The sequence below is a fragment of the Hibiscus syriacus genome, unplaced genomic scaffold, assembly GCF_006381635.1.
Source record: "Hibiscus syriacus cultivar Baekdansim isolate YM2019G1 unplaced genomic scaffold, ASM638163v2 tig00018191_pilon, whole genome shotgun sequence".
Taxonomy (NCBI): domain Eukaryota; kingdom Viridiplantae; phylum Streptophyta; class Magnoliopsida; order Malvales; family Malvaceae; genus Hibiscus; species Hibiscus syriacus.
Window position 1 is genome coordinate 121292 of NW_024062431.1, and position 24353 is coordinate 145644.

General features: G+C 34.6%; 3 protein-coding genes across 4 annotated transcripts; all 3 read left to right on the forward strand.

The window, feature by feature from the left end:
* Positions 1-2029: 2029 nt before the first annotated feature.
* Positions 2030-11075, forward strand: LOC120209178 (CMP-sialic acid transporter 3-like). The gene is made up of 16 exons (XM_039208246.1): positions 2030-2232; positions 2340-2526; positions 2620-2736; positions 3705-3761; positions 4693-4770; positions 4983-5027; positions 5384-5443; positions 5592-5714; positions 7625-7702; positions 7937-8006; positions 8457-8564; positions 9416-9549; positions 9723-9802; positions 10164-10212; positions 10324-10388; positions 10880-11075. The coding sequence occupies exons 2-15, from the start codon at positions 2371-2373 to the stop codon at positions 10372-10374; spliced, it is 1206 nt and encodes a 401-aa protein (XP_039064177.1). The 5' UTR covers positions 2030-2232; positions 2340-2370; the 3' UTR covers positions 10375-10388; positions 10880-11075.
* On the forward strand, positions 6371-7301 carry LOC120209179. Its single transcript, XM_039208248.1, has 2 exons — positions 6371-6888; positions 7027-7301. Exons 1-2 carry the CDS (start codon positions 6597-6599, stop codon positions 7197-7199), a joined length of 465 nt encoding a protein of 154 aa, XP_039064179.1. The 5' UTR covers positions 6371-6596; the 3' UTR covers positions 7200-7301.
* A 2029-nt stretch (positions 11076-13104) lies between the features above and the next one.
* On the forward strand, positions 13105-24152 carry LOC120209180 (probable E3 ubiquitin-protein ligase ARI7). Of its 2 annotated transcripts, XM_039208249.1 has the most exons (15): positions 13360-13551; positions 14826-14950; positions 15344-15449; positions 15568-15658; positions 19391-19563; positions 20530-20634; positions 20769-20857; positions 21420-21527; positions 21832-21922; positions 22045-22134; positions 22294-22341; positions 23050-23121; positions 23191-23290; positions 23377-23503; positions 23801-24152. In XM_039208249.1, the coding sequence occupies exons 1-15, from the start codon at positions 13360-13362 to the stop codon at positions 24003-24005; spliced, it is 1722 nt and encodes a 573-aa protein (XP_039064180.1). In that variant the 3' UTR covers positions 24006-24152. The 2 variants fall into 2 exon arrangements, with proteins under 2 accessions (XP_039064181.1, XP_039064180.1); XM_039208250.1 differs by lacking the exon at positions 23191-23290 and having other exon boundaries at positions 13105-13551; positions 23050-23125; positions 23365-23503; positions 23801-24151.
* The last annotated feature ends 201 nt before the right edge of the window (positions 24153-24353 follow it).

The window sequence follows — 24353 nt, forward strand, 5'->3', positions numbered from 1 at the left end:
CTTACACTATGAGTTGCTACCTTCTGCCAGGGAATATTATTTCTGATATGGAGTTAATCCTCCAATCATATTGGTGGATGGTTTTTTTGATGGATCATGGTTGGCCAATGCTAGAGTGGGATTCCATATGTCAACTGAACCACATGGGTGGTTTTGGATTCTGGGATTTGCTACAGTTTAATGTTGCTTTACTTGGGAAACATGTATGGAGGTGTCTGACAGATCTAAATTATCTTCTAACTCGTGTTTTGTCTGCTAAATACTTTCCGAGTGAGAGTATTTTGGATGCATCTTTGGGAGTGAGGCCCTCATTTGCTTGAAAATGGATATATAAAGTCATACGAAATTTCGATCGGGTTTCCATTAGTGAGTTGGACAAAATAGTGGATCTCAGATGTTTGTCGACCGTTGGGGGGTTCTTCACCTATTGATTTTGCTACTGATTACATTGATAGTGCCTCGCATCCAGTTCTCTGTGGTGAATTTATAATACTGGGTGATAATCGATGGAATGAAAACCTAGTCTGGGATGTCTTTTGTGATGAAGATGCCATGGCGGTTTTAGAGTGTCCTATTGCTCCGGTCATGGGTGATACATTGCTATTGAGTGTTTATTCTTCGAGAGTCTATCCAGTCCACTCCGATTACTTTTACCTTCTTCGGTGTCAAATATCACTCAACTCCGTTTCTCCATTGTGGTTATTTTTATCTCGTCTTTCAGTTCCTCCAAAGGTTTACAATTAGGTCATGAAGCTTTTCCAGTGAGCAGTCAGCTGCAACAAGCAGAAAGGTCAGATGGTCGCTGCCCGTTTTGCCAAGTGTTCATGGAGACTTGTTTGCATGTTTTGCGTGATTGTGTTTGTTCGTCTCAAATCATACGATCTGCAGGTCTCACACAATCAGAAGTCTTCAGTCCGGTGACCAGTAATGGGGAGTGGCTTTGCACAATGCAATCTTGGCTTTCTAATGATGATTTCCGAAAGTCGTTAATGGTTTTGTATTATGTTTGGCAAAGGCGAAATGAGCTAGTCATGACGAGAAGATTAACTCCTGGTTGGGTAGTGATCAATATGAGTAAATCTTATTTGTCAGCGTTTGTTGCTGCTCATGGTCTCTCGGGTTCCTTTGTTTCTGCTAGAATTTTGACAAATATTTGGCATAAGCCCCTACGGGACAACATTAAAATTAACGTAGATGCTTCCTGTCATCCTACGATTGGCCTTTCGGCGATTAGTGTCATTGCCCGTGATCATAACGGGTTGGTGATTGCAACCCAAGCTACACCACTTAAAGGAATTGTTGATGTTAGTGCTACAGAAGCTATGACAAATACTCATGGTGTTCGGCTTGCAATGGAGTTATCGATTTCCACAGTTTATGTTGAAAGTGATGCAAGGAATGTTGTTTGTCAACTGAGAGCCAACCGGTTAGATTTGTGCACAGTTGGTTTTTATCTTGCTGAAGCCAAATCTTTGCTCCGAGGTAATCCTGACTATTTTCGGCGAATTTAGCCGTTCACTCTCTCGCATTGTTTGCTCTTTCGATTCCTTCGTCTTTATTTTATAGTTATGAACCACCTGAATGTATTGCAAAATTGTTGTTGCTAATGCCATTAGCGGCTAATCAATCGAATGGTTGTTTATTTCAAGAAAAGAAAAGAAACATGCGTGTAATTTTCAAAAATTTTCCTATTATTTTTTAATTGGGGAGTTTAGTATATTAAATTGTGTGTAATCGTATTTTACTAGCTCTACGTATTTAAAAATTAATTAATGTTTTTTATAATTACAAAAAAAATATCAAGTCACTGCCTTAACAATTACACTATCTTTCAGTTACTTCTTATGTCTACACACACTCAAAATAAGAAAGAAAAAAGGACACGTTTTTAAAATACTTTTCCACCGTCAAGAGAAAAATGCAATAAATTGAAGAAGAGAAAACCTATATACGAAAAGAACAGTTCACCTTCCTTTTTCATTATTTATTTTATTTCGCAAACAGTACAATTTATGCACGAAATAATTTATTCAAACATAAGCAAAACACGAAAGAGCAGCCAACAAGTGACATTGCATCTCACCTTCCAAGCTCCCAACTCTTTCTTTCCATACGTTTTGGCCCTTTAATTCTCAGTTTTCTATTTTGTTTTGTCAAATTCTGATCGAGGGCTTCGAGATCTCTCAAGATCTGCAGCCTCTCTTGCCTGTCGCTTCCCGTAACTCTACTCAGGTAATTTTCTCCTTTTTGTGTTACCAATTCTGAGATGCCGCCTTAAATCATCTTTTTTGTTATTTGTGAGAATGAAAATTGATTTTATGCTGTTGATTTATTGTTAGTTTGGTTAGTTAGGTGCAGGCACTGGTGGGGATGATAAAATGCAGTGTTTGCCATTCAAAAATGGCACCGCCCGGTACTAAAACCGTTTCAAGGGCTTACGATACGCATCGCAGCTATGTGTCCTCCAAAAATCGTCTCCTCAACGTTCTTTTGGTCGGTGGGGACTGCATTTTGGTCGGTTTTCAGGTAAATTCTTTGTTTCTAACCATCAAATCTAAATCGGTAATCTGGATGCGAGATTTCTTTGCGTTCTAACACCATACATTTATATTATTGCAGCCTATATTGGTTTATATGTCAAAGGTGGATGGAGGTTTCAAGTTTAGTCCCATTAGCGTTAACTTTCTTACCGAGTTGGCTAAAGTTGTTTTCGCCATTATTATGCTTTTGTTTCAGGTACCTTTTTAGCATTTTATTAACTGTCAACTAGAATAGGTGAGGGTTTATACCATTTGCCTAAAGTGGAGTTCAAAAACTCAACAAAAAGGTTTATATGCTTGTCATGTGTTTGTTTAGCTATAAGCATGTTATAACATATACCTCCAATAAGGAACTCTCTTGTCCCCATGGTGTTGTTTTATCAATCAAGTCATAGTTGTACCTGTTGAATTTAAGATTAAATTATTTTTTTTATTAGGTTAGACAGACCAAAGAAATGTCAAATGTCTCTCTGTTACAACTTATCAAAATAATTCGGGAAAATAGAGCTTGACTGTACCCAATATAAGATGCCCTTATACAGGGCAATTGTTGAATTTGGTTTCCGCGAACAAAGCAAAGTACTTATATGATATAAAGGTGTCAGAAGCACCATAAGATGGTGCCCATATCCCACTAAAGTCGGTCCTCTTTTTTAACTGTTCAATCAAAATTCCTTCATGCATGAAAATCTGTGTTAAAAATATCTTTGTTCGTGAAACTTGAGAAGTATAAGAGAGGGGGTGTTAAAAAATTCATCAATTATTTTTTGTAAATTGTTCTGTATCTGATTCGTAAATTAATTTTTGTGGGGATATCCTGACATGCTGGAACAAGTAGATTATGTTCGTATCCATGTATTATCTGATATTCTAGAAGTGTGTAAGAGATCAGCTGCATTAGTTCTGGAAGTTAGAGGGATTGCTAAAGTAAATATGCTTTTTCTCATGGTCTACAGCGTTAGGAAAAGTTACTAAGCCTAGCCTGTAGAAGCTCAATGGGCTTGCTATTAGTTTTCAGCCGTAACAGGAAAAATTGCATTTCAAAGATTAATGGAAGTCCAATCGCATTGATTATTACACTAAATGTTATTTCAGATTCTTTTTACTAAATTCTTTCATTAGGTTTTAACTGTTGTACTTATTTAATTCTCTCTCTCTCTGAAGGCTCGGAATAAGAAAGTAGGGGAGAAATCTCTCCTCTCAATTTCTTCGTTAGTGCAGGTAAGAACTTTACTTCCACAAATGTATGATTCTAATTGCAATTCTATTATTAGTTTTGTATCACTAATTTCACTATTGATTCTTGAGTTGATGGTTTTATGATGCATTCCAATAGCTTTTGATAAAGAATGAAAAACTTGTAGACTATTCTAAGAGGCAACCGTTGGGCTAATTAGAGGCTTGACTGTTAGTTTCATTAAGTTTCTTCTATTGGTAGGGGCTGATTTTGTCTGGAGTGCTAAACTGTGAGACTGGTCAAGAAGCTGACTTAACCATATATGCTCTGTGGTAGATAACAATAGCAATTCATTGTAATCTTAGTTGACACTTTTAAGATATTTTGGGTCTTAAAGGGGGAGAAATTAGAAGAATTCCAGTTATTAAGAAGCCATGCTGAAAGTAGATAAAACAAGTCAGTGAAATGTTTTTAGTTTCACGTAGCTGTGGCTTTTTTTATTGATTTTCTTGGTCTTGTGCAGTAGATTTGGTCAGACACAGTTATGCAATGTGCAACTTTAATGAGACTAATGGTAGATGAGTGAAGATATATTGTTAGTATTCTTTTATTTTGAGTGGCAGTTTTCTTTATTCTTCCTTTGGTTTATTAATAGTTGATATAATTTTAACTTTCTATTCATATTATGGGTTTTCTGAAAAAGATGCTGCCAATTAAGTATCTTATTCGGTTCATAAAAATGTGTTTGGATTGCATTCTGTAAACTAATATATCTGTGCTAATATCAGTGTGGTGTCATTTTGGTCTTGCAAAACCGTCTTAATGTGACATGAAGTCTTTTTTGGAACTTTTAGCTCATTTCCCCCTTTTATATTGTTTTGCACTGAGTCTACTCTGAAATGGTATGAACCATAGTAATATATCAACATCTTTTTGACCTCAAGGTGTCTTTTCCTTTGTTCCAAAATTTTACAGGCTGCTCGAAATAATGTGCTTCTTGCAGTTCCAGCTCTACTTTACGCTATTAACAATTACCTAAAGTTCATCATGCAGGTGGTGTTTTCTTAATGATCTTTCCGCTTGTTCTTTGTCACCTGTTTAATTTCAGTTACTTAAAAATTACCTGATTCTGTAGAATTTTGATTAATAGAATTTAACTATGTGCTGTGTTTCCGTTAAACTATTTATCCACAGCAAAAAATTCTTTTTAATATTCTTTTGTGAAGTAATTGTTTTCTAATATTTATGCCATTATTCCCCTGCAGCTTTATTTCAATCCTGCTACTGTGAAGATGCTTAGTAACCTAAAGGTAGAATAATACATTTTGTTTAATGATTGTTTAAATAGTATAGGTTCTAAGCAATCTCCTTTCTGCTCTAAATAAATACATTTTGAGTTAGTTTATGCTTTAAACCCGTTTCCGTTTGATTATTCATCACGTATTTGTTACCATCACAATCAATGAGTGCGATGAATCCTAAAACCTAAATATAATTAGTTTAGGATTCATTCTATCTAGAAGTTTAATGCATTTGTGAAAACTAACTTTAGACTACTGTGAATCATTGGAAAATTTGAGTACTATGCACATGATCATGCCTTTTCTTTTGGTTTTCCTGTGAGAATTCTTAGTGAATCTGTTTCAGTACTGTCCAACTTATGCAGGTTTTGGTAATAGCTATCTTGTTAAAGATGATCATGAAACGGCGGTTTTCTATTATTCAGGTTAGTTTGAACAGAAAGATTTTTCTCATTGAACTGTATCACAGTCAATTATCCAGAAACTGAAAGCAAATATGTGGACATTTGGACTGGTTAATTGGTTATAGTTTATCCATATTGCATGTATGGTGCGGATCCATGTTTGTAACAGTGGGAGGCTCTTGCTCTGTTGCTCATTGGAATTAGCATAAACCAGTTGCGGTCTTTTCCAGAGGGTACAACATCACTTGGTGTTCCGATTGCAACAGGCGCATACTTGTACACTCTTATATTTGTAAGTTGTTAAAATAGTTGCTGCACATTGATGTGACAACTTTTTGAACTGTTTCTTTCAAAGGGTTATATCTTGCAATGATGTTATACTGTAGGGCTAAGTAAGGGGAAAATCAATTATTAAGTTTACAGCTTTTACAGTATTTGTTTACCATTGTACTTGTTAAGGAGTTACCTTGACCAAAAAGCGTTCAACACACACCATATTTTACAACTACATCACTATCTCTTAGATATTATATGATAACTAATCCAGTTATTAGGTTTGAGCTCAAGTAGATTTACAAACAAATCTCATAATGTACTATGCAGACTTGCAAAATCAGCTATCTAAATATACATCTAGTTATATCTTGATGCTAAAATTGTTCAATTCAAGTTTCTAAGCATATAGTGTAACAGTAATACTATGATAGTTTCTTAAAAAATCATGCTCCTTAATAATGTTAATTACCAATATCAATAGAAAGAGATGACCATCCAGCTCAGTTGGTAGAGCACAAGGTTCTTAACCTTGAGGTCGTGGGATCGAGTCCCATGGAGGGCATTTTATAATTTGGAGGTCTTCTACGGAAGCTGCTCTCAATCTAGTGTTGGGGGCAACCTACTATCTTACCTCCCCCTTACCCCATTACATATGGGAACAAGGGACATCCATCCATCCATCCAATAGAAAAAATAATAATAGAAACAGAATTAACAGGTAACTGGGTTATTTTGTGGGTTTGGACTTTTAGATTCAATAGATGCAGTTTAAGATAATAGGAATTCAGAACCAAAAAACTGATTAACTATTGCAGATATAAGTTCGGCAAGGGCTGTTAATAAGCAAAAACAGAGTGCTACTGCACGGTGAAAATACCTGGTGAAGAAAAACCCTCGTATGATCCAAATGATTTGGAAACACAAACTGGATGTGGTGAGATTGTTTTTTATTGTTCGTTTTAGAATAGCTTCCTGGTTTGTAGCAAAGTTCAAGGATGTTCATATCCCTTTAGACTCACTAGTGGGTGATCTAAAACTTGCTGACTTGGTGGGAAGACAGGGTAATGGTAACTCTACACCAAATTGTTGGGTTCCTCCTCCGGATGGGTTTTTAAAGCTTAATGTTGATGGAGCGATGGCAAAGGGTTGGGAGAAGGGAGGTATTGGTGGACTGATTAGGGACAGCAAAGGTATGGTGCTTCAATGTTTTTCAGAAAGAGTTGGGGGTGGTCCTCCTATCTTGGCAGAATTATTGGCGATTAAGAGGGGGTTATGTATTTTGGAAGATTTAAGTTTTGTTCTTAACCAAAGGTTTATTGTTGAATCAGATTCAAGCAATGCTCTGAAATGGATCAAGAGTCCGGGTTCATGCGCTCCTATGTTTCAATTATTGGTGAAGGATATAGTTCCTCTTATGGCAGGGAAGGATATCATTATCAAGCACATTTTGAGGGCTGCAAATTGGGAAGCTGACAAATTAGCTAAAGATGGGATACGGTGATGTTATGGTTTCTGTCTGTTTCGGTGGAGGTGTAGGAAATTTACTTCCTATGTTTAGCTGTTGTGTTTAAGTTTTATGTAATTACTGGTGGTGTTAGCAGATGTTCAGGGTCTGCCTTGGTTGTACTATTATTTAATCTAATAAATTTTTAGGCATTCTTTTCCTCCTTTCTTTCTCCTTCATGTTACTTTCATAACATGGAGGGTAAAAAGGGGTTTTTTAATGAGGCCTAATATTCTATAAAAAAACACAAACTGTGAAAAATAATGATAAAGTGGTGCGCTATTTTGCCAATTGTGCCCCTTTTATAAAGACACTGCTATAGCACAGTGTTAAATAATCTTTAGCTATATGTATAAGATTAATGTATCTATTATGCTGGGGACTATGACACAAGGAAACCTAACTCTATGACATTAATACAGGTTACTGTCCCATCTCTGGCATCTGTCTTTAATGAATATGCTTTAAAGAGCCAGTTTGAGACGAGCATTTACCATCAGGTACGTTTATAATGAATTTATTTGTTGTCCAGGCTCTTGCATTGATTCTTGATAACAGGTAGGGAAAAAATCTCAAGTAGTCTTACATGGCATGGATTGAGAGAATTAAAGTAATTTGCTGATGGTTAGGCAAATGTTTTTTTTTTATAGGAAGGTTAGGAAAATGGCTTAAAAAGAATGTTCTTTGACCATTAATTTGAATCCTCTATTTATTTTGCTTTATGTGTTTCACAGAACTTGTTTCTTTATGGGTATGGTGCAATTTTCAATTTCCTAGCAATTCTTGGAACTGCACTTTTTAAAGGTAAGAAGTAGACTTGTTATTTGATTTTTATTTGTTTAATCTAACCGTTGTATTCCATGTTCTATCCACATAGAACACGCATATTGGATTTAGAGTAAATTAAAAAATGTTTAACTATCTGTTCAAAGTAAAAAACTGTATTGTTAAATATATTTTGAGAAAATCAGTAGTCTCAATTTATATGATAGTGGTATCGGATCAATTCAGAACTTTATGTTAATGTCAAATAGAACAATATTGGTAAACTCAAGGGTTGCTTTATTAAGATATCAAGTGTAGACTAATTTAGTTCTACACTCTGTAATTGGGCCCCTCTTCTGTCTCCCTCTCTATATACATATATATTTGAACCGACATTTTTCTATTTAGAAGACATGTAAATTGCTCTAAGTGCACTCATAATCTTTTTATTGACTAGCTACTGTATTTCCATGACCTCCCTACTTTTAGGTCCCAGTAGCTTGGATATCATGCAGGGACATTCAAAGGCTACTATGCTTCTAATATGCAACAATGCAGCCCAAGGGATCTTATCATCGTTCTTCTTCAAATATGCAGGTATATTTAATACTAAAGTGTGCATGTATATATTACTGTAAGGTAATGCAGAAAAAAAAAAAGAAGAGAAAGGATTACTGAATAGCACTGAAGTTGATAAGACCTTCGGAAAATACTTGAGTTAGTGCATACCTACATGAGTTGAATGGTTTTAAAAGGTTGAACAGGAGGTACCAACATTGAGTTTAAGGTTTTGCTGTCCTTCATGCCTTTATGATCATATGCAACAAACTAAATCATACTCTAATTTGAACTGTTTTTTGTTTCTGTTTGTTTGTAGAGAAAGTAATTCCTGCTGACATCATAGCCTAAATAGCTACCATAATTGCTTGAAAACTCTTTGGGAAATTTACAATATCAATTATGTCTGTCATAGATGCATGTACATGTATAAAGGGATATGGACGGCAGGTGCTAATCTCCTAAAGGAAGCTTTTACCCCCAAAAAAATCATAGGGAAATTATTCCTTTGGTCATCCAGATATTTTGGGTAGAGGGATAGGACAAGGTTCCTGATGTGGACTTTTGGAGAACCACATGCCAAAAGTCAGCTGTTGAAGTTGGTTTCCACAAGGAAATCCTTATTTTTCATGGCTAAAGAAAACACCCATAATTTAAATTACTGTTATGCAATTTGTCTCCTAAAAACGAAGAAAAAAAACCACTTTTGGGTAGATGTTAAACTATGCCGTAGTATTATCGTACAACATATTGCCTTTGACTACCCTTCTAAAATTTGTCAAATCACTTGCATTATTAGTGGCACTATATTTTATTTTTCTTTTACTATCTATAGGTTTCTCATACTGTTTGTATTTTGTCTTCTCAAGTAAGGTTCCTTTTTCTTGCAGATACAATCTTGAAAAAGTACTCCTCAACAATTGCCACAATTTTCACTGGCATAGCATCTGCTATTTTGTTTGGTCACACCCTGACCATAAACTTTGTTTTAGGAATATCAGTTGTGATTATCTCCATGCATCAGGTGATTTTAGCTTATATAGGTGCTCATATATTGTCAATGCTGTCCAGTAAAGCACACAGAAACGTGCACCTATTTATTTTTCAATGCTCCTACCATGTTGTACTTCCCTTCTCTGCTATTTTGAGATAGGGAGAGCCTGCTTATAATTGTGCTGTATACTTTATTCCTTTCAGTTTTTTTCATCACTTTCAAAGGTTAAAGATGAAAAACAAAGTGGTAGTTTGGAGATGGTGGATGGCCAAGACATCAAGAGGTATACTTTTTTCTTGTATGCTATTTTTGTGGACCATGTTAAAACTGTTCTATTCTTGGATGTTGATAATGGCAATAACTGGAGTGTGTGCGTGTGTGTGTTGGGGGGGGGGGATTCAGAGGGAGAGCGAAGGCATCAAACATAATATTTTTGTTGCTGAATTTCATTCCTGCTCTATCGTGTAAAAGAATACAACAGAAACCTTCAGTCTAGGTTCATCGCTTTTTTCCCAGTAAAAGCAGATCTCTTTTTATGTGTTTCTCAGCACACCAGATCTTGTTTTAACCTCAGTTTCCCCAATACTGTAGTTCTTTGATTCACTGTAAACCAAAGATGCTAACTTCCCGATGTATATTATCAGGTCTAAGGATGCATTGTTGCTAAATATGACTGCTGGAGCCAATGAAGAGGTGAGAGCTTTCACTGGCAGTTTTCTATTAAATATGTTGATTTTTTTTTCTCTTTGTTTTTTTATCCGTATTTACGATATGCAATGTTTTTCTATTTTAAAAATTCTCCAGGCTAGTCATCGTGTTCATGAAGAAGAAAAAAGACAGCTTCTTCCCATTTAAGTTCCACATAATTGGTATGGATAATGGTTATGTGCCGACTCTTTTATCTGTGCCGGCTTTTCCTGTCTAAAACTCATGGTTCCTTCCTTTTTTGTGCTATTAAAAAATAACACGACCAACTCTTCTCTTGTCCCCAATGGTTAGGTGCTTGTCACTCTAACCTCGACAAGGTTCGAGAGTTGGTAACCATTGAAGAATAAATAACATGAGGCTTCAAATAAAAGAAACTTCGCATGTACCTACATGGATCTTGTTCGAAACTTAGAGGGGGTTTTATAATATTAGAAAAATAGAGATTGTAACTGAGGGTGTTGGGCTGAGGTTGGGTTATTAGGTCAGGTTTTATTTGTTCCCTTTTAGAGTGGAATTGATGTCCGGATTGCATCAGGGTTCAAGCAGGTTGGGTGAGTTATATTGGTCAGTCAAGTTTGTTAGGACATGATCATTTAAGTTTGATATTTATGCCTTTAAATGTAAATAATGTTCGGAAATGTTTTGATTTCAGGAACAGTTTTGGAGTAATACATTCTTTTTAGGCGGAGTCAGATGGAGAAAAGAAAAATACTAGTTTTAGTTACTGAACAGAATAAATGCCATCTAAATGGTTCTTCACAGTTCATAACTTCATTCATCTCTTCATGCACGCATAGTTAATGAAACAAAGTGAGCTGCTGGCTGCATCTTCTATAGAAGAAAAGTTTTTTTTTCAAATATAAACTGAATTCTTGTTTGTCTTCTTTATTCGTAAAGAAATATAATTATTTTAATCAATACCCTTCCGATTGCATTTGTAAACTTTGAATATGCCTGGAGATCTTTGATATCCATCCAATGGATTGGACCGTCTTTCATCTAGCATCAGTAATGATTCAATTTTTGTGATTTCTTATATATTTTATTTTGGTTCAATTTGTGCAGGGCTGGTTCTGACTTTTTCTTGGCCGTGGCAAAATTAAAAAAAAATAGGCTCTAATTTAAAAGAATATTAAAAAAATATGCAATATAAAATTTTAATTAATTTTTTATTAAATTAAATAAATATTAATTCATTATAATATCAAAAATGTCAAAAACATATTTAAACATATAAATACTTATAAAAAATATTGCATTCGAGCATTTTAATAATATCTTCAATGACCACAATTGATGATAAGTAATTGTGATTTTGTATTTGTAAATTGTGATAAATATGAGAAAATGAAAATTGAGAACAATAAGAAATAAGTTAATTTTACTTCAATGTTCTCCTATCATTTATAAGAAATAAAAAGTAAACGTTATAGTTTTTAACGTTATGATGAGAATGTCCAATTTAAACGTTTAAAAATTTTAAATTAAACTAGCATTAATGTACATTAATATTTATGGGCCTTGCATTAATGTAAGAAAATATTATATTAATATTTATGGACTCTATTTTTAATTTAATTTATTAAAATATGATAAATTAATATAAATTAAAATTATAGGCCCGGGCGGGTGCCCCTCTTTCCCTGCCCAGAGCCGGCCCTGAATTGGTGGATGTATTTTGGTAATTAGGATGGGCCTTGATAACAACACGGTACTCGTATATTTCGAATCTCGAATCAGATCTTTGTAGAAGATATAGGAACTGGATCAAGGACAAACCATAGGAAGTTGTCTGCAAAAGAAGTTGAACTGTAGTTAAACAGTGGTAATGGGCATAGGATCAAGGTATGTTCACAGTTCAACTTCGACGATTCTTCTACAACTCCAAAAGTCTTTATTGGCAGCAGAAATAATGCCACACACTTGTTTTTAGCACCAAAATCACTGTAAAAAAGCTGTTTTTTCACCCCAAATAAAAATAATTTATAAGACTGCCGACACATAAATGCTTTTGAGGGAAAAAAAATGAAAACTTGTTTAAATTTTATATTATTTTCTTAACTTGTATAACAAAATTGCATCGTGTGTTTTGAGTAACTGCGATTAGGTGGAATATGAGAGTAAATGTTGTTTGTCATTGTTCTGTTTGCATTCTGTTTCTATGACAGCAGATGTGACAAATAATGCGCCAATATGTGTGAAATAAGGAGACGCTTCCTGTTTCTAATGCTTCTGGTATTGTTGCAATGCAAAATAGTAAGAGGCAGAATGATGAACCCTCATATTCCCTATAAAGGTGTAGGCTTTGAATAATCTTTCAAAATCCACAAGGTCTTGCAAGTAAGGTAAGGGACACAAGGGTAAATGTGTTGAAGAACGGTAGGAAGTTTTGTTGGATAGTCATCAGAGTTGTCATTGCTTTGGATTTTGGAGACGTGGAAGAGGAGAACTAAAATGATAAGATATTAAAAAGCTGATAATTATTTTTTAGAACTAAAATCAAATTAAAGTAAATTATAAATATTGAAAATTAAATTTATTATCATGTTAATTAACCGTTATGTAATCTGTTATTGATTTTTTAAAATTATTTATTTATTTTTTAAATCAACTGATCATCCTATAAGAAAAAGATTATTTTCATAATTTACCCTCTTTTTTATCATTTGTTTGTCATAATCATAAATGTGATATATTTATAAGTATTAAGATTTTGACACGTATATTAATGTTTAAAATTGCACGTCTAAGGCTGGCATAGTGGACTTTTTTCAATCAAATTTGTCAAAATATGTTCGAATTAGAACGATAAAAAAATAATCCCTTTAACCATATAAAGTAAAATTAAGTAATTGTTTACATTCTTTGATTCTCCACTGTCCACTCCATCAAAAGCCAAAATGAATTGAGCTCAATAAAATTCCCTCTATTTTCTTTTCGATTCCATTTCATTTCCGCTTTTTACCTTACAATTCACTTATACTTCTCTACAATTCATTCCTCCTCCATTGATCTCACACCATCTTACTATTTTTGCTACGGTTTGGTTTCCTTTGATCTTTTTTGATTATTTTTTTATTTTTGGTACATATATCGGAGGAGGAAAGGGGAAAAAGCAGCAGCAGAAGGGAAATGGAATCTGATGATGATTTCTATATGAACGGCGCCAACGAATCGGGGGAAGATGATTTCTACAGTGAAGGCGACGATGATGCTGGGGCCATGGCTACCTACGATGATGATTCCGATGCCGATGACGCTGGCTACGAGTTCATCGGCCACGATTCTGATGATTCCGTTGATTTTACCTCTCATAGTCACCGGGTATTTGTTCTTCTTTTTTCCTCCTTTGGATTTCACTTTATTCGCTTAGAATTTTTCCTTTAGAATTTCAAGCTCATGACTTTTTTTCAGTATTGATTTTGTGGGTTATGTTGCTATTTGTTGATGCGAGTTGCTTTTGGTTAAACATGGTTGTCAAATGTATAAATATTTCGTACAAATTTGAAAGTTTCTAATTTCATTCAAATTATTCATCTTTTTCGGCATGTGATTATTGAACTGCATTTGCAAACATTGGTCATCTTAATATGCTTAATTTTGGTTTTGTTTTTCAAGATTTGAAAATGTACACAAGAGTTTGAAGTTTTTTGGTTTCGCAAATATAAATTTTACTAGATATTGAACTGTTGAATACTTATATTATCAATTACGTGCAGCGCTAAGTATGTTAGCGGATGGAAATGGATCGTATTATATTGCAAAGATTACTACATGGAAAGGAAATTAAATTAGATAGCGGAATAAAATGATTACATAACCCGTTGGTTCAGTAAAATTTCCATGGGCCACTTGAATTGTTTTCCTCGAACATCTTGAATTTTAGTTTCTTTAGGTGTTGAATGACCATATCAAAGTTCTAAGTCAAAGACGCATGTCAAGTCTCTACTCCAAAATCATTTTACTTTTGGATAGAACTTTATGACATTTCTTTGCTACTTGCTAATGGGTATTAGATGCTTTTTTCAGATAGGAAAAAAAAAGTACCTTTTTTTCCCTTATTCATTGCACCCTAGGTAATGCTTACGCTTTACAATTTAGTGTTAAACATAATGAAAAAAATGCAATCATGCTGGGTGTCATTTCTTAATACAAGTTGAAATCCAACATGCAGATGCTCATTACCTGCTTTATTTGTTAAACTGGTTAACTGCCTGACCCTTTTCTTTATCCGTATTTGTGCTGATCAACTGTTAGCATTGATGGAATATCTTGACATTCTACAGTGAATGTCTGTAAAACCTTACTTTTTTCTCTAATGTTACATAGTTACCGGCACAACTGAATGTCTAAGACTGAAACACTTTTTCTTTGAGGATTTTGTAATTAATGTGTTTTACATAAGTCATAGGTTCTTTTTATTTGCACTGCATGCATTCATTCCTTTTGCTATAGGACTGAATATTAACACTGGTTTTCACTACAAGCTTTTAACATTTTTCGTCCTTTTGTACATAAAAGTTGCGTATTTTGAGCCCTGTTCTGTTAATCATTTCTTTTGAAGCTGACTATCCTAAATATGTTTCTTCTTTTCTTAGCAAAATTATACCATTTTGAGTGAAGTAGATATTCGTCAACGTCAAGAGGATGACATCACTAGGATATCTACTGTGCTTTCCATCTCAGAGGCTGAAGCAGGCATTCTACTATGCCATTATAATTGGTGAGTGATCACTATTGGTATAATTTCTGTATTTCATATACTCTTCATTCTGTTCCTTCCGAAATATGTAGAGCTTTTCACTGGTTGAAAATTTATTTTTAAGGATTATTATTGGTACACTGGCACATGTTCTTATTATTCTTTTTCCAAATAAAAGATAAATAAGTGTAATATGTGGTATTTTTTAAACCCCTTTGTGGAGTTAATTCCATTTGTATAGGATAATAATCCTATTTTTAATGGACCTAAAACTGCAGCAATGTAAATGCAGAGTGAAGATTAGAATTTTGTCAGTGTTTTGGTTACTATGCATATATTTTTGCTATATCTTGACGATGATAAATTTGTGTGTCTTGATGTTGTTAGTGATTTATGTTTATTTTGGACTTGCAGGAACGTCAGTAAAATACATGACGAATGGTTTGCAGATGAGGAAAAGGTTCGCTGGTCTGTTGGCTTATTGGATAAGCGTGCAGTCCCATTTCCTGATGGTAGCGAAGTAAGTGATGCAAACCCGAATGAGAGTTAACTTTTAGTTTATGAGCCAGGAGTTTCAGTGCGTGTTTGCTACATGTTCTTGGACAGTTTTTTTTTTTTCACATCACTTATTTTGGCAGATGACTTGTGGGATATGTTTTGATAACTATCCTTGTGATCTGCTTCATGCCGCTGCATGTGATCATCCTTTTTGTAACTCTTGCTGGTCAGGTCAGTTGAGAGAGAGCCACAACTTTTATTTTCATATCATGGTTCTTAAAAGTTCCTTGCTTGTTTCATGTTAATGTCTGCTATTCTTAGAGCGTCATTCGTTTGATTGTTGTTTCTTTTTTTGTGGCAACCAACCACATCCCTTTGCTGTGATAATCTGAACTGTTAGTAATTTTGGTTTGGATTGATTGCTTTGTCCCGACAGCCTACTTGAGGCCAGAGTTAAATTACCAGATGATGTCAATGACATTAATATCATGCCTAGTATGTAAAGGAAGATAATTTATTGGAAATAAAACATTTAACTTAGGAGTTAGGACCAGTAATTTCTACTCTTTGCCTGGTTCTTTCCACCTTTTTTTTATAAGAAAGGGAAGTCTCATTAAAACCCCTCTTCATAACCGTCGAAATGCAACAAAGTATCTCAACGGACATTAGAAGGAGGAAAAGAGTACCTCAGAAATTTTATTACCAATCAATATAATATCAAAGATACAAAGAAACAGACAGTGCATATACAACCATAACCAAAAGAAATTACCTCCTACAGAAAAACTAGAAAAAACAAAAAGCATTAACCAATTCCTAGTTTCACTAACTCATCTGCCTCCCAATTCACACATCTCAGAATATGCCTTACAATAATATTCCTCAATCACTCTTCAAGATGAGGCGCCCCCTCAGCCCCAAACAGACTCCATAAAGAACCGTAAGCCCGATTTAATTGCCAGTAGCTCAGCCATAATAGGAGGACCTGACCCTACACTTTCAGAGAAAGTCCCCAACACAGAACCATCTGCATCCCGAAGTAAACCACCAATACCCCCTTTAATCCATTGTTTATCCATTGCGCCGTCAACGTTAACTTTGAAGAAATCCGGAGGAGGAGGACACCACGAGGAGGAGGAGGAGGGCACCTTCAGGCAACTTGACCAGGAATCAGCCAAGGAAGGGTCCCCCACGAGACAGTAAAAAGGAATAGAGAAGTTAGGAAATTTTGCAGAGAACCACACTGACAACCTATATTTTGTTAAGAAGAAAAGATGAGTAGAGTCTAACTTCCTTTTCTCAAAGATAATCTCATTCCTATATTTCCAGACCGACCAGTAAGTTCAGTGAAAGAAAGCTTGCTTCTAGGTTTTGGGAGAAAAAAAAACTTTATTTATCTTCAACTGTATAATGTTTTTTTTTATAAGAAAAAAAACATTATACAGTTGAAGATAAATAAAGTTTTCTTTTCTCCCAAAACCTAGAAGCATGCTTTCTTTCACTGAATAATGTAGTTTACTTCTTCCCCCCAGTGGAATATAATCAAAGTTCCATGTTTTCTCAAGCTCCTTATGGACTGCTTAACTAGCAAAGATAAGGTATGCTTCTAGTTGGATGCAATTCTAATTATTTTGTTAGCATCTCCAAGTCCTGGGTGTTTATGAAATTTGTTCTGCTGTTCCATTCATCTCTAAGTCAGTTTTGTTGTATCTGGTTGTTTACGGGTGTCTTGTGTCTTTCTGTTTTTGAAGGGGGTGTTTCTCCGGATGTATCTTATGTAATTTCAGTTGTTGAATGAAATTCTAAGGCACTCTTTTCCTCCTTACACTGATTAAAGAGCTTCCCTACAAGCTCTTGTAATCAAGAAGAGGGGGTTTTAACGAGACCTTCAATTCTTATCAAAAAAATTCTGAAGCTAATTTCCTTGTTTCATTAACCTTTTTTTCTTCTGTTCCCATCAAAGATGCTACTTTAGGCATTTGGCTGATAGAATAGAATTTTTGGTTGATTCTATAAATACCATTATTTTAGCTGATGCCTTAGCTAAAGAAGGAATTGGTTGATTAAATGTTGATGTATATGGGTCACAAGGTTGCCTTGTGTTTACCTGCCTGTGTTTAGTGCACTTAGGGTGCGTTTGGTTCACGGAATGTAAGATTACCAGTGGGAATAAAAGATTACCAGGGAATAGGATTACTGGGAATGTTGTATTTTGTGTTTGGTTGGTTTAGCAGGAATGTAATATTACCGTGTTTGGTTGAAGGAATAAAAGATTATTGGAATGTATATTTGACCAAATTGTCTTTATTATATATTTGTATAATATTACAAATTGTAAAATATTTATATATTTTCTTTAAAAAATTAAATTCATAATATTTATATAATTTTTTTTACAAAATTAAAAATATAAAAAATGTTTAATGAAAGGGTAAAATTTTTTTAACCCCTGAACTTCATATAAAATTTTAATTATAGACTTTTTTTTGTAAATCTAAAATAATTTAAGGATAAATTTGTAATTTAACATTCGTAGAATTTTTATTATTCAATGACAGAAGAAGGATATTTTTGAAAAAAAATAAAAATTTAAGGGCATTTTAGTCCAAAACGCCGGTAATGTTACAATACCTAAGGGAAGGGAGGTAATGACATTCCCGGTAATATACCCCAAAAAATCTACTATTGGTAATAAAATATTATCGGGAATGAGATTCCCGGCCAACCAAACATGGGAATGTGGGATTCCCACAATCCTTGAACCAAACACCCCCTTATAGTAATATATCTTATGTATATTTTTGTTATGTTCAATAAAATCCTAAGGCACTCTTTTCCTCCTTCCACTGATTAAGGAGCTTACCTACAAGCACCTTTAATCAAGAAGGAGGTTTTTAACGAGGCCTGAAATTCTTATAAAAAAAAAAACCTCTCAAATGATTTTGGGATTTTGAATCTAGGACTGTGTCAATTACACTCCAGAATCTGTGGGTTCGCTCAGTTGCATAACAATGGGATTTCCTTATTGATTAATCTGGTTCTTACTGTTATATTGGAAGTTGGCAACATGTTCCAAACAAGTAGACAGGTTCCCTTAGTGCTCTCTGTTTGTAATAATGACTTTTCCCCTCTATTGCTCATTCTTTTTACTTGGATTGATTTAAATCATTCCCAACAATGTGATTTTTTGATCTATATTCAAGCTTTGTCACAAGGGGATGGTTATTTGATAATTTACATGAGGAACTGGTAAAAGTATTTTGAAGAAAGAAACATCAGAAAACTCTTGCAAGTGATTATCAATATAAGAGTTCCGCCATCAATATTGCAACCATCAATATTGGTGCCTACTGATTTTAGGGGACGCATGCATCTAGAAATTTTATGGAAATTAGACCATTGATATAATTAAGCTGCTGGTTCCTGTTGCTGTTATACCATGTATATTGTATATTTTATACAAATGAACATTTTACATAATTTGGTATAAGAAAGATCAACAATGTTGGTCACTATGTAGAGTTATGTTCTATTATTAATGCTGCTATATAAGCTTATGCCCTAATGTACCCTTTTCCTTTCTAATTTTCAGTTTCAGAATTGTTTTGAGAGCTGTTGGTTAGATTTGGGAGTTTTTGTCTTAAAGCATTGAGTTCTCATATCTAAGCTGTCTGGGAAGGGGTAAAGGGCTTGTACTTTTAAAAATTATTGTTTGCATGATTATCTACATTGTAGATTAGTTTCTATGATTTTAAGCTCAATGGTTAACCAGGATATTGTGCAGATATTTTAAAAATTATTGTTTGGTGAAGGAAATGGCTTACCTCTCAATGATTTTTTCCCGTCTGAGAGTTATTTGCTAATATTTTAACTTTTGTGTGTTTACTAACCTTTCCATATGTTATGCATGTGGGATTTTCTTATATAGTTGTGATATATATATATAATCTTTTCCTTGTTTAGGCTATATTAGCACAGCCATTAATGATGGTCCTGGATGTTTGATGTTGCGATGTCCTGATCCATCCTGTGCTGCTGTTGTTGGTCAAGATATGATAAATGCATTGGCTTCTGCTGAAGACAGAGAGAAGTATTCTCGTTATTTCATTAGATCTTATGTTGAAGACAATAGGAAGGTAATACTTAAATGTTTTGAGTAATAGGACTTATTGCCCATGAGTAGAGCATTTTATGTGTGCATTTACTTTCCCTTTGCAAAAGGATTTCTCAGAATTGCCTACTTATATATATGCATATAAATTTTTTTATTCTTTTTCATTTATGCTATTTGGGTTGAAGGACGAGCTGCCACTGCATTGGGAGTGCAGTTGTAAGATTCTGTATTTTGGCTTTTAGTTCCCTATGGTTAGTATCTAATTGGCAATTAATTGAAAATTGGTTGTGCGCTTTAGCAGTTTTGCATAAAAAAGATATTAACCACATTTTCTTATTTCTGCTCTAGCTTATATAAAAACAAAAAACACATTTGTCATCCAGCTTACTGGTTTTTATAATTCTTTTTTCTCAACAAAATTTTTTATATGTATATACACACGCACACACTTTTGAACAAAAACACGGAGGTAGTTTTGAAAACCACCCAGCAATTGAATTTGTGTATAGTCACTTGTAATTACAATGGCAACCCAAGTCCACTTTCCAATTCTTGTAGGGTTTGGAATGGGGGAATTATGCGAGTAATTAACCATAATGACTGAAAACATTTTTATTCAAATTCCAATTAGTGGGTCCCCTTGAGTTGTTACACGTCAACCAAAGATGTCTTGGGAATTAGTTCCTTGTAATTACTAGGTTTTCATAACTATTTCCCTCTCTTTTGCATCTTTGTTAAGATTGTATGAAAATATTGCTAATATTTCTCTCTGTGTAGCTTCATAAATAGGTTTTCCTCAAGCTTGTCATGGATTAGAACCATGAATGTATCGATTATGTTCCTTTTCAGTTTTTACTATATTTCTTCAATATATATTCTGCGCTAAAATCACTGATAAGAACAGACGTATAGCTTTTTTTTTCTCCATTATTTCATGTTTGCCTTCTTGGTATCAATAACATTTCGATTCTTTTGTGTTATTTTGCAGACCAAATGGTGTCCTGCACCTGGGTGTGATTACGCCGTGGATTTTAATTTTGATAGTGGAAACTATGATGTCACGTGTCACTGCTCATATAGCTTTTGTTGGAATGTAAGATCCTTTGGTGCTGTTTCTATTTAGAGTACTTCTAACAATTCATGCGTATGGCTTCCTGCTTCATTCTTCTTTCATTTTTTAAGTTGCAATCAGGAATTTTGACCCATAATGTAATTTTGACTTTGCAGTGCTCTGAAGAAGCTCACCGTCCTGTTGATTGTGAAACTGTTGCCAAGTGGATACTGAAAAACAGTGCTGAGTCTGAAAATATGAATTGGTATGGAACAGGATTATAGTAACTTTTCTTATTCTAATGCGTTAGATTGTTTAATTCATACCAAATAGAGGGGTTGCTAGTTTAGTGCTGAATAGCCCACCTAACAGAAGCAATTTTCTTATTCTCACTTCCCCCTCTGCTGAGCTTAAATGTGGACTCTATCTTGATAAGTAATGTAATGTTTATGGTTGTACATTATCATTTTTGCATTATGAATTGAACTATTTTGCTATTAAATGAATTAGTGAAATAAATATTCCTCATTTATATGTCTATACAAAAATGTTATGTTACTCTGACCCTTAATTTTTTCTTAAAGTATTCATGTATGATACAAGTGTCTGACCCATATTCAAATATGGGCATAGGGATATGTCCTTCCAAAGATCTTCTTCGATAATTTCTTTCTTAAAATAAGTTTCCTTTTCGTTCTCCCCTTCTACAAATGGACTTGTTTGTGATTGTCCAATTACTAAAATAGTTGTTCTGCATTATATATTATACAATGCTTTATTTTCAAAGTGTTCTGTTTCTCAATAAATTTTCCTGTTTTAATCTTCAGGATATTGGCTAATTCCAAGCCTTGTCCTAAATGCAAGCGCCCAATTGAGAAGAACCACGGGTGTATGCATATGACATGCACACCACCATGTAAATTTGAATTTTGCTGGTGAGCTTATACTTCATACATGTGCATTGCATGTATTTTGATTGAAGTCTGTCCTCACTACCTTATTTGTCTTTGTTTGTCCCCCCTTTTATTCCAAATGCAAACATATATAAATAATTCTGCTAAGGTTGCCTACTTTCTTTAGCTATATGATCTACTCAACTAGGGGCAATTTTCCTAAACTTTACTAAAAAGATTTTGTGCCAAAAACAAATTTATATATTTGTACTCTTTTTATGTGCTTACTGTTTGTTTTCTCTCTTTTGTGTAAAAGTTTCTGTCAGTTGACCACTTATATATGCAGGCTTTGCCTTGGTGCATGGACAGATCATGGTGAGGTAACTGGTGGTTATTATGCTTGCAACCGTTACGAGACAGCAAAAAAAGAGGGCACGGTATGAAAAGCAATTCCTTATTCTTGCAGTCAACATTTCCCAGTTCTTGTCATTATTCATTGCACATCATTATTTAGCTGCCCTCTTTTTATGTTTTTCTGATCAATGCTATTTATTTACAGTTTGATGAAGAGGAGAAACGAAGAGAGTTGGCTAAATTATCTGTAGAGAAATACACTCATTATTATGAACGATGGGCAACCAACCAATTAGTATGTATTAGTTTGTAGAATTTGTAGCATTTATTGGCCCATTTCTTCTGATTGCTTAATATTTTTTTTTCTGGGAATACTTTGTGGATGATATGCCACTATATACTTGAATGAGAAACCATGTGTCTTACTTGTTAAAACTTCTCTCGACTTATGCAGTCTAGGCAAAAGGCAATGGCTGATCTACAGCAAATGCAGTCCGTGCATGTAAGTCAAACTTCTTAAAGTTACTGACTTCCTATTTGTCGATGCTGGTCTCTTCAATTATTTTTGCACCATTTATTGTGGATGTCATGGAAATGGGTTTGAAGACTATTAAATGCTCTGTATAAGTTTATAACCTATCACCACTGGTTTTAATCTGTTTCTATTCAACAGATTTGCATGTTCTTGTCATCTGAGTTTTATCTATTGAATCTGCTAAGTTTGGCAGTATCACTTGTTTTGAAATGTCAAGATTTGTGTAACCAATGGAACCTTTAATTGGATTTTTAAATGCCTTTATCGTGAAAATGAGGTCACTATGTTGCACATTATTTTTGTTCTGCAATTATAATATTCTGTTATTGTTGAAGCATTTCGCGTTTGTGGAAAATTCATCTCTTCCCGAAAGACATGTATAATAAGACGTGCAACTGCCAAAGACCTTCCCTTTCCTGTTTTTGTGGGAGTGCACTTTGTCTACTTCTTTAGAGTTTGGCGAGACATTCTCAGCCACCCCCAATCTCCATCATTTTGGCTACCTCTCCTCTAGGTTTCAATCTCCCCTGCCAAAAAAAATTAAATAAATTGCAATATAAAATTCACTAATAACACATGGATTTTTGTTCCCTCCCACTTGGTGTTTTATCTTGATTCAGATTACAATTATTATTATTATTTTAGTTTATGGGAACTGCTGACATGTAAATGTAGCTCGAGAAGTTGAGTGAGATACTGTGTCAACCTGAATCACAGCTGAAGTTCATCATTGAGGCATGGCTACAGGTAAATTTCAAACTTTTCGTAGTCCCTAGCTACATGCTTTAGCTCATTGTAGCTGCTCTGCTTGTGTAGATAATAGAATGTAGGAGAGTCCTGAAGTGGACTTATGCTTACGGATTTTATTTACCTGAAGAGGAACATACTAAAAGGCACTTCTTTGAATACCTACAGGGTAATGTGGCTCCATCTATTGCTATAATATAAGCTATAGCTTTATATTCCTGTTCAGTATGCACCAATTGCTCGTATGGCTTGCAGGCGAGGCTGAGTCTGGGTTAGAACGACTTCATCGATGTGCAGAGAAGGAGCTTCAGGTCTACCTCAATGCAGAGGCACCATTAAAAGATTTTAACGAGTTTCGCTCAAAACTTGCTGGATTGACCAGGTAATATTCATTTTAATATTAAGTAGAGTTTGATAAGCTTAACATGAAGTTTTATTGAAGAAATTGTTTGGTTGGTTTGTCATGGAATTAAGCTATTGTGTTGGAAGGATATGGTTATCTTTTTTCTTTTCTTTTTTTGTATATTACATTTCTGATTCACGGTCCATGTTTGGGGATGCAAAGATGATGCTTTTATTTAACTTTCTAATGAAGTGTTTTATCGTACTCTTATGCATCTTTGAGAGAATTGGTATGCGTTTTTTCTTCTAATTAATTGTTTGAATTTTGTGACAACAGCGTGACACGAACTTTCTTTGAGAATTTAGTTCGAGCTCTAGAAAATGGCCTATCAGATGTGAACTCTCGTGGAGCCTGCAGTAGGATGGGGAGTTCAAAGGGCTTGGGAGGTGGTAGCAACAGTAGGGGAAGAAGTTGGAAGGGCAAAGCTTCAACCCATAGATCCAGCTGCTCTAACAGAAATAATGAAGATTCTGGCCATTGATCTTGTGAATATTCTACGCCAAATTTGCCGGCAGCAGGCACCTACAGAGAATTGGCATCAACATTCCGTCTCAAACGTTGATGTCCGTTTGCCAAGGCATAGGGCTTTTGGCATTGCCAGAGGAGAGGATGAGGAAAAAAGGGGGGGGGGGTCAGCACATCACAAGGAGAAGCAACATCGAGAAGCCGATGATGCTTGGAGGAAGAGAGTTCACTGTATATCTATATTTTGCCTATGTGAACCTGTATATAAATAGTTCCTCTCCATGTTTAACTGTACGCTGAAACCTTGATGCATGTAGCTGCCGTCTCCCCAATGTATTCATATGTAATTTATACTTTATTAAAA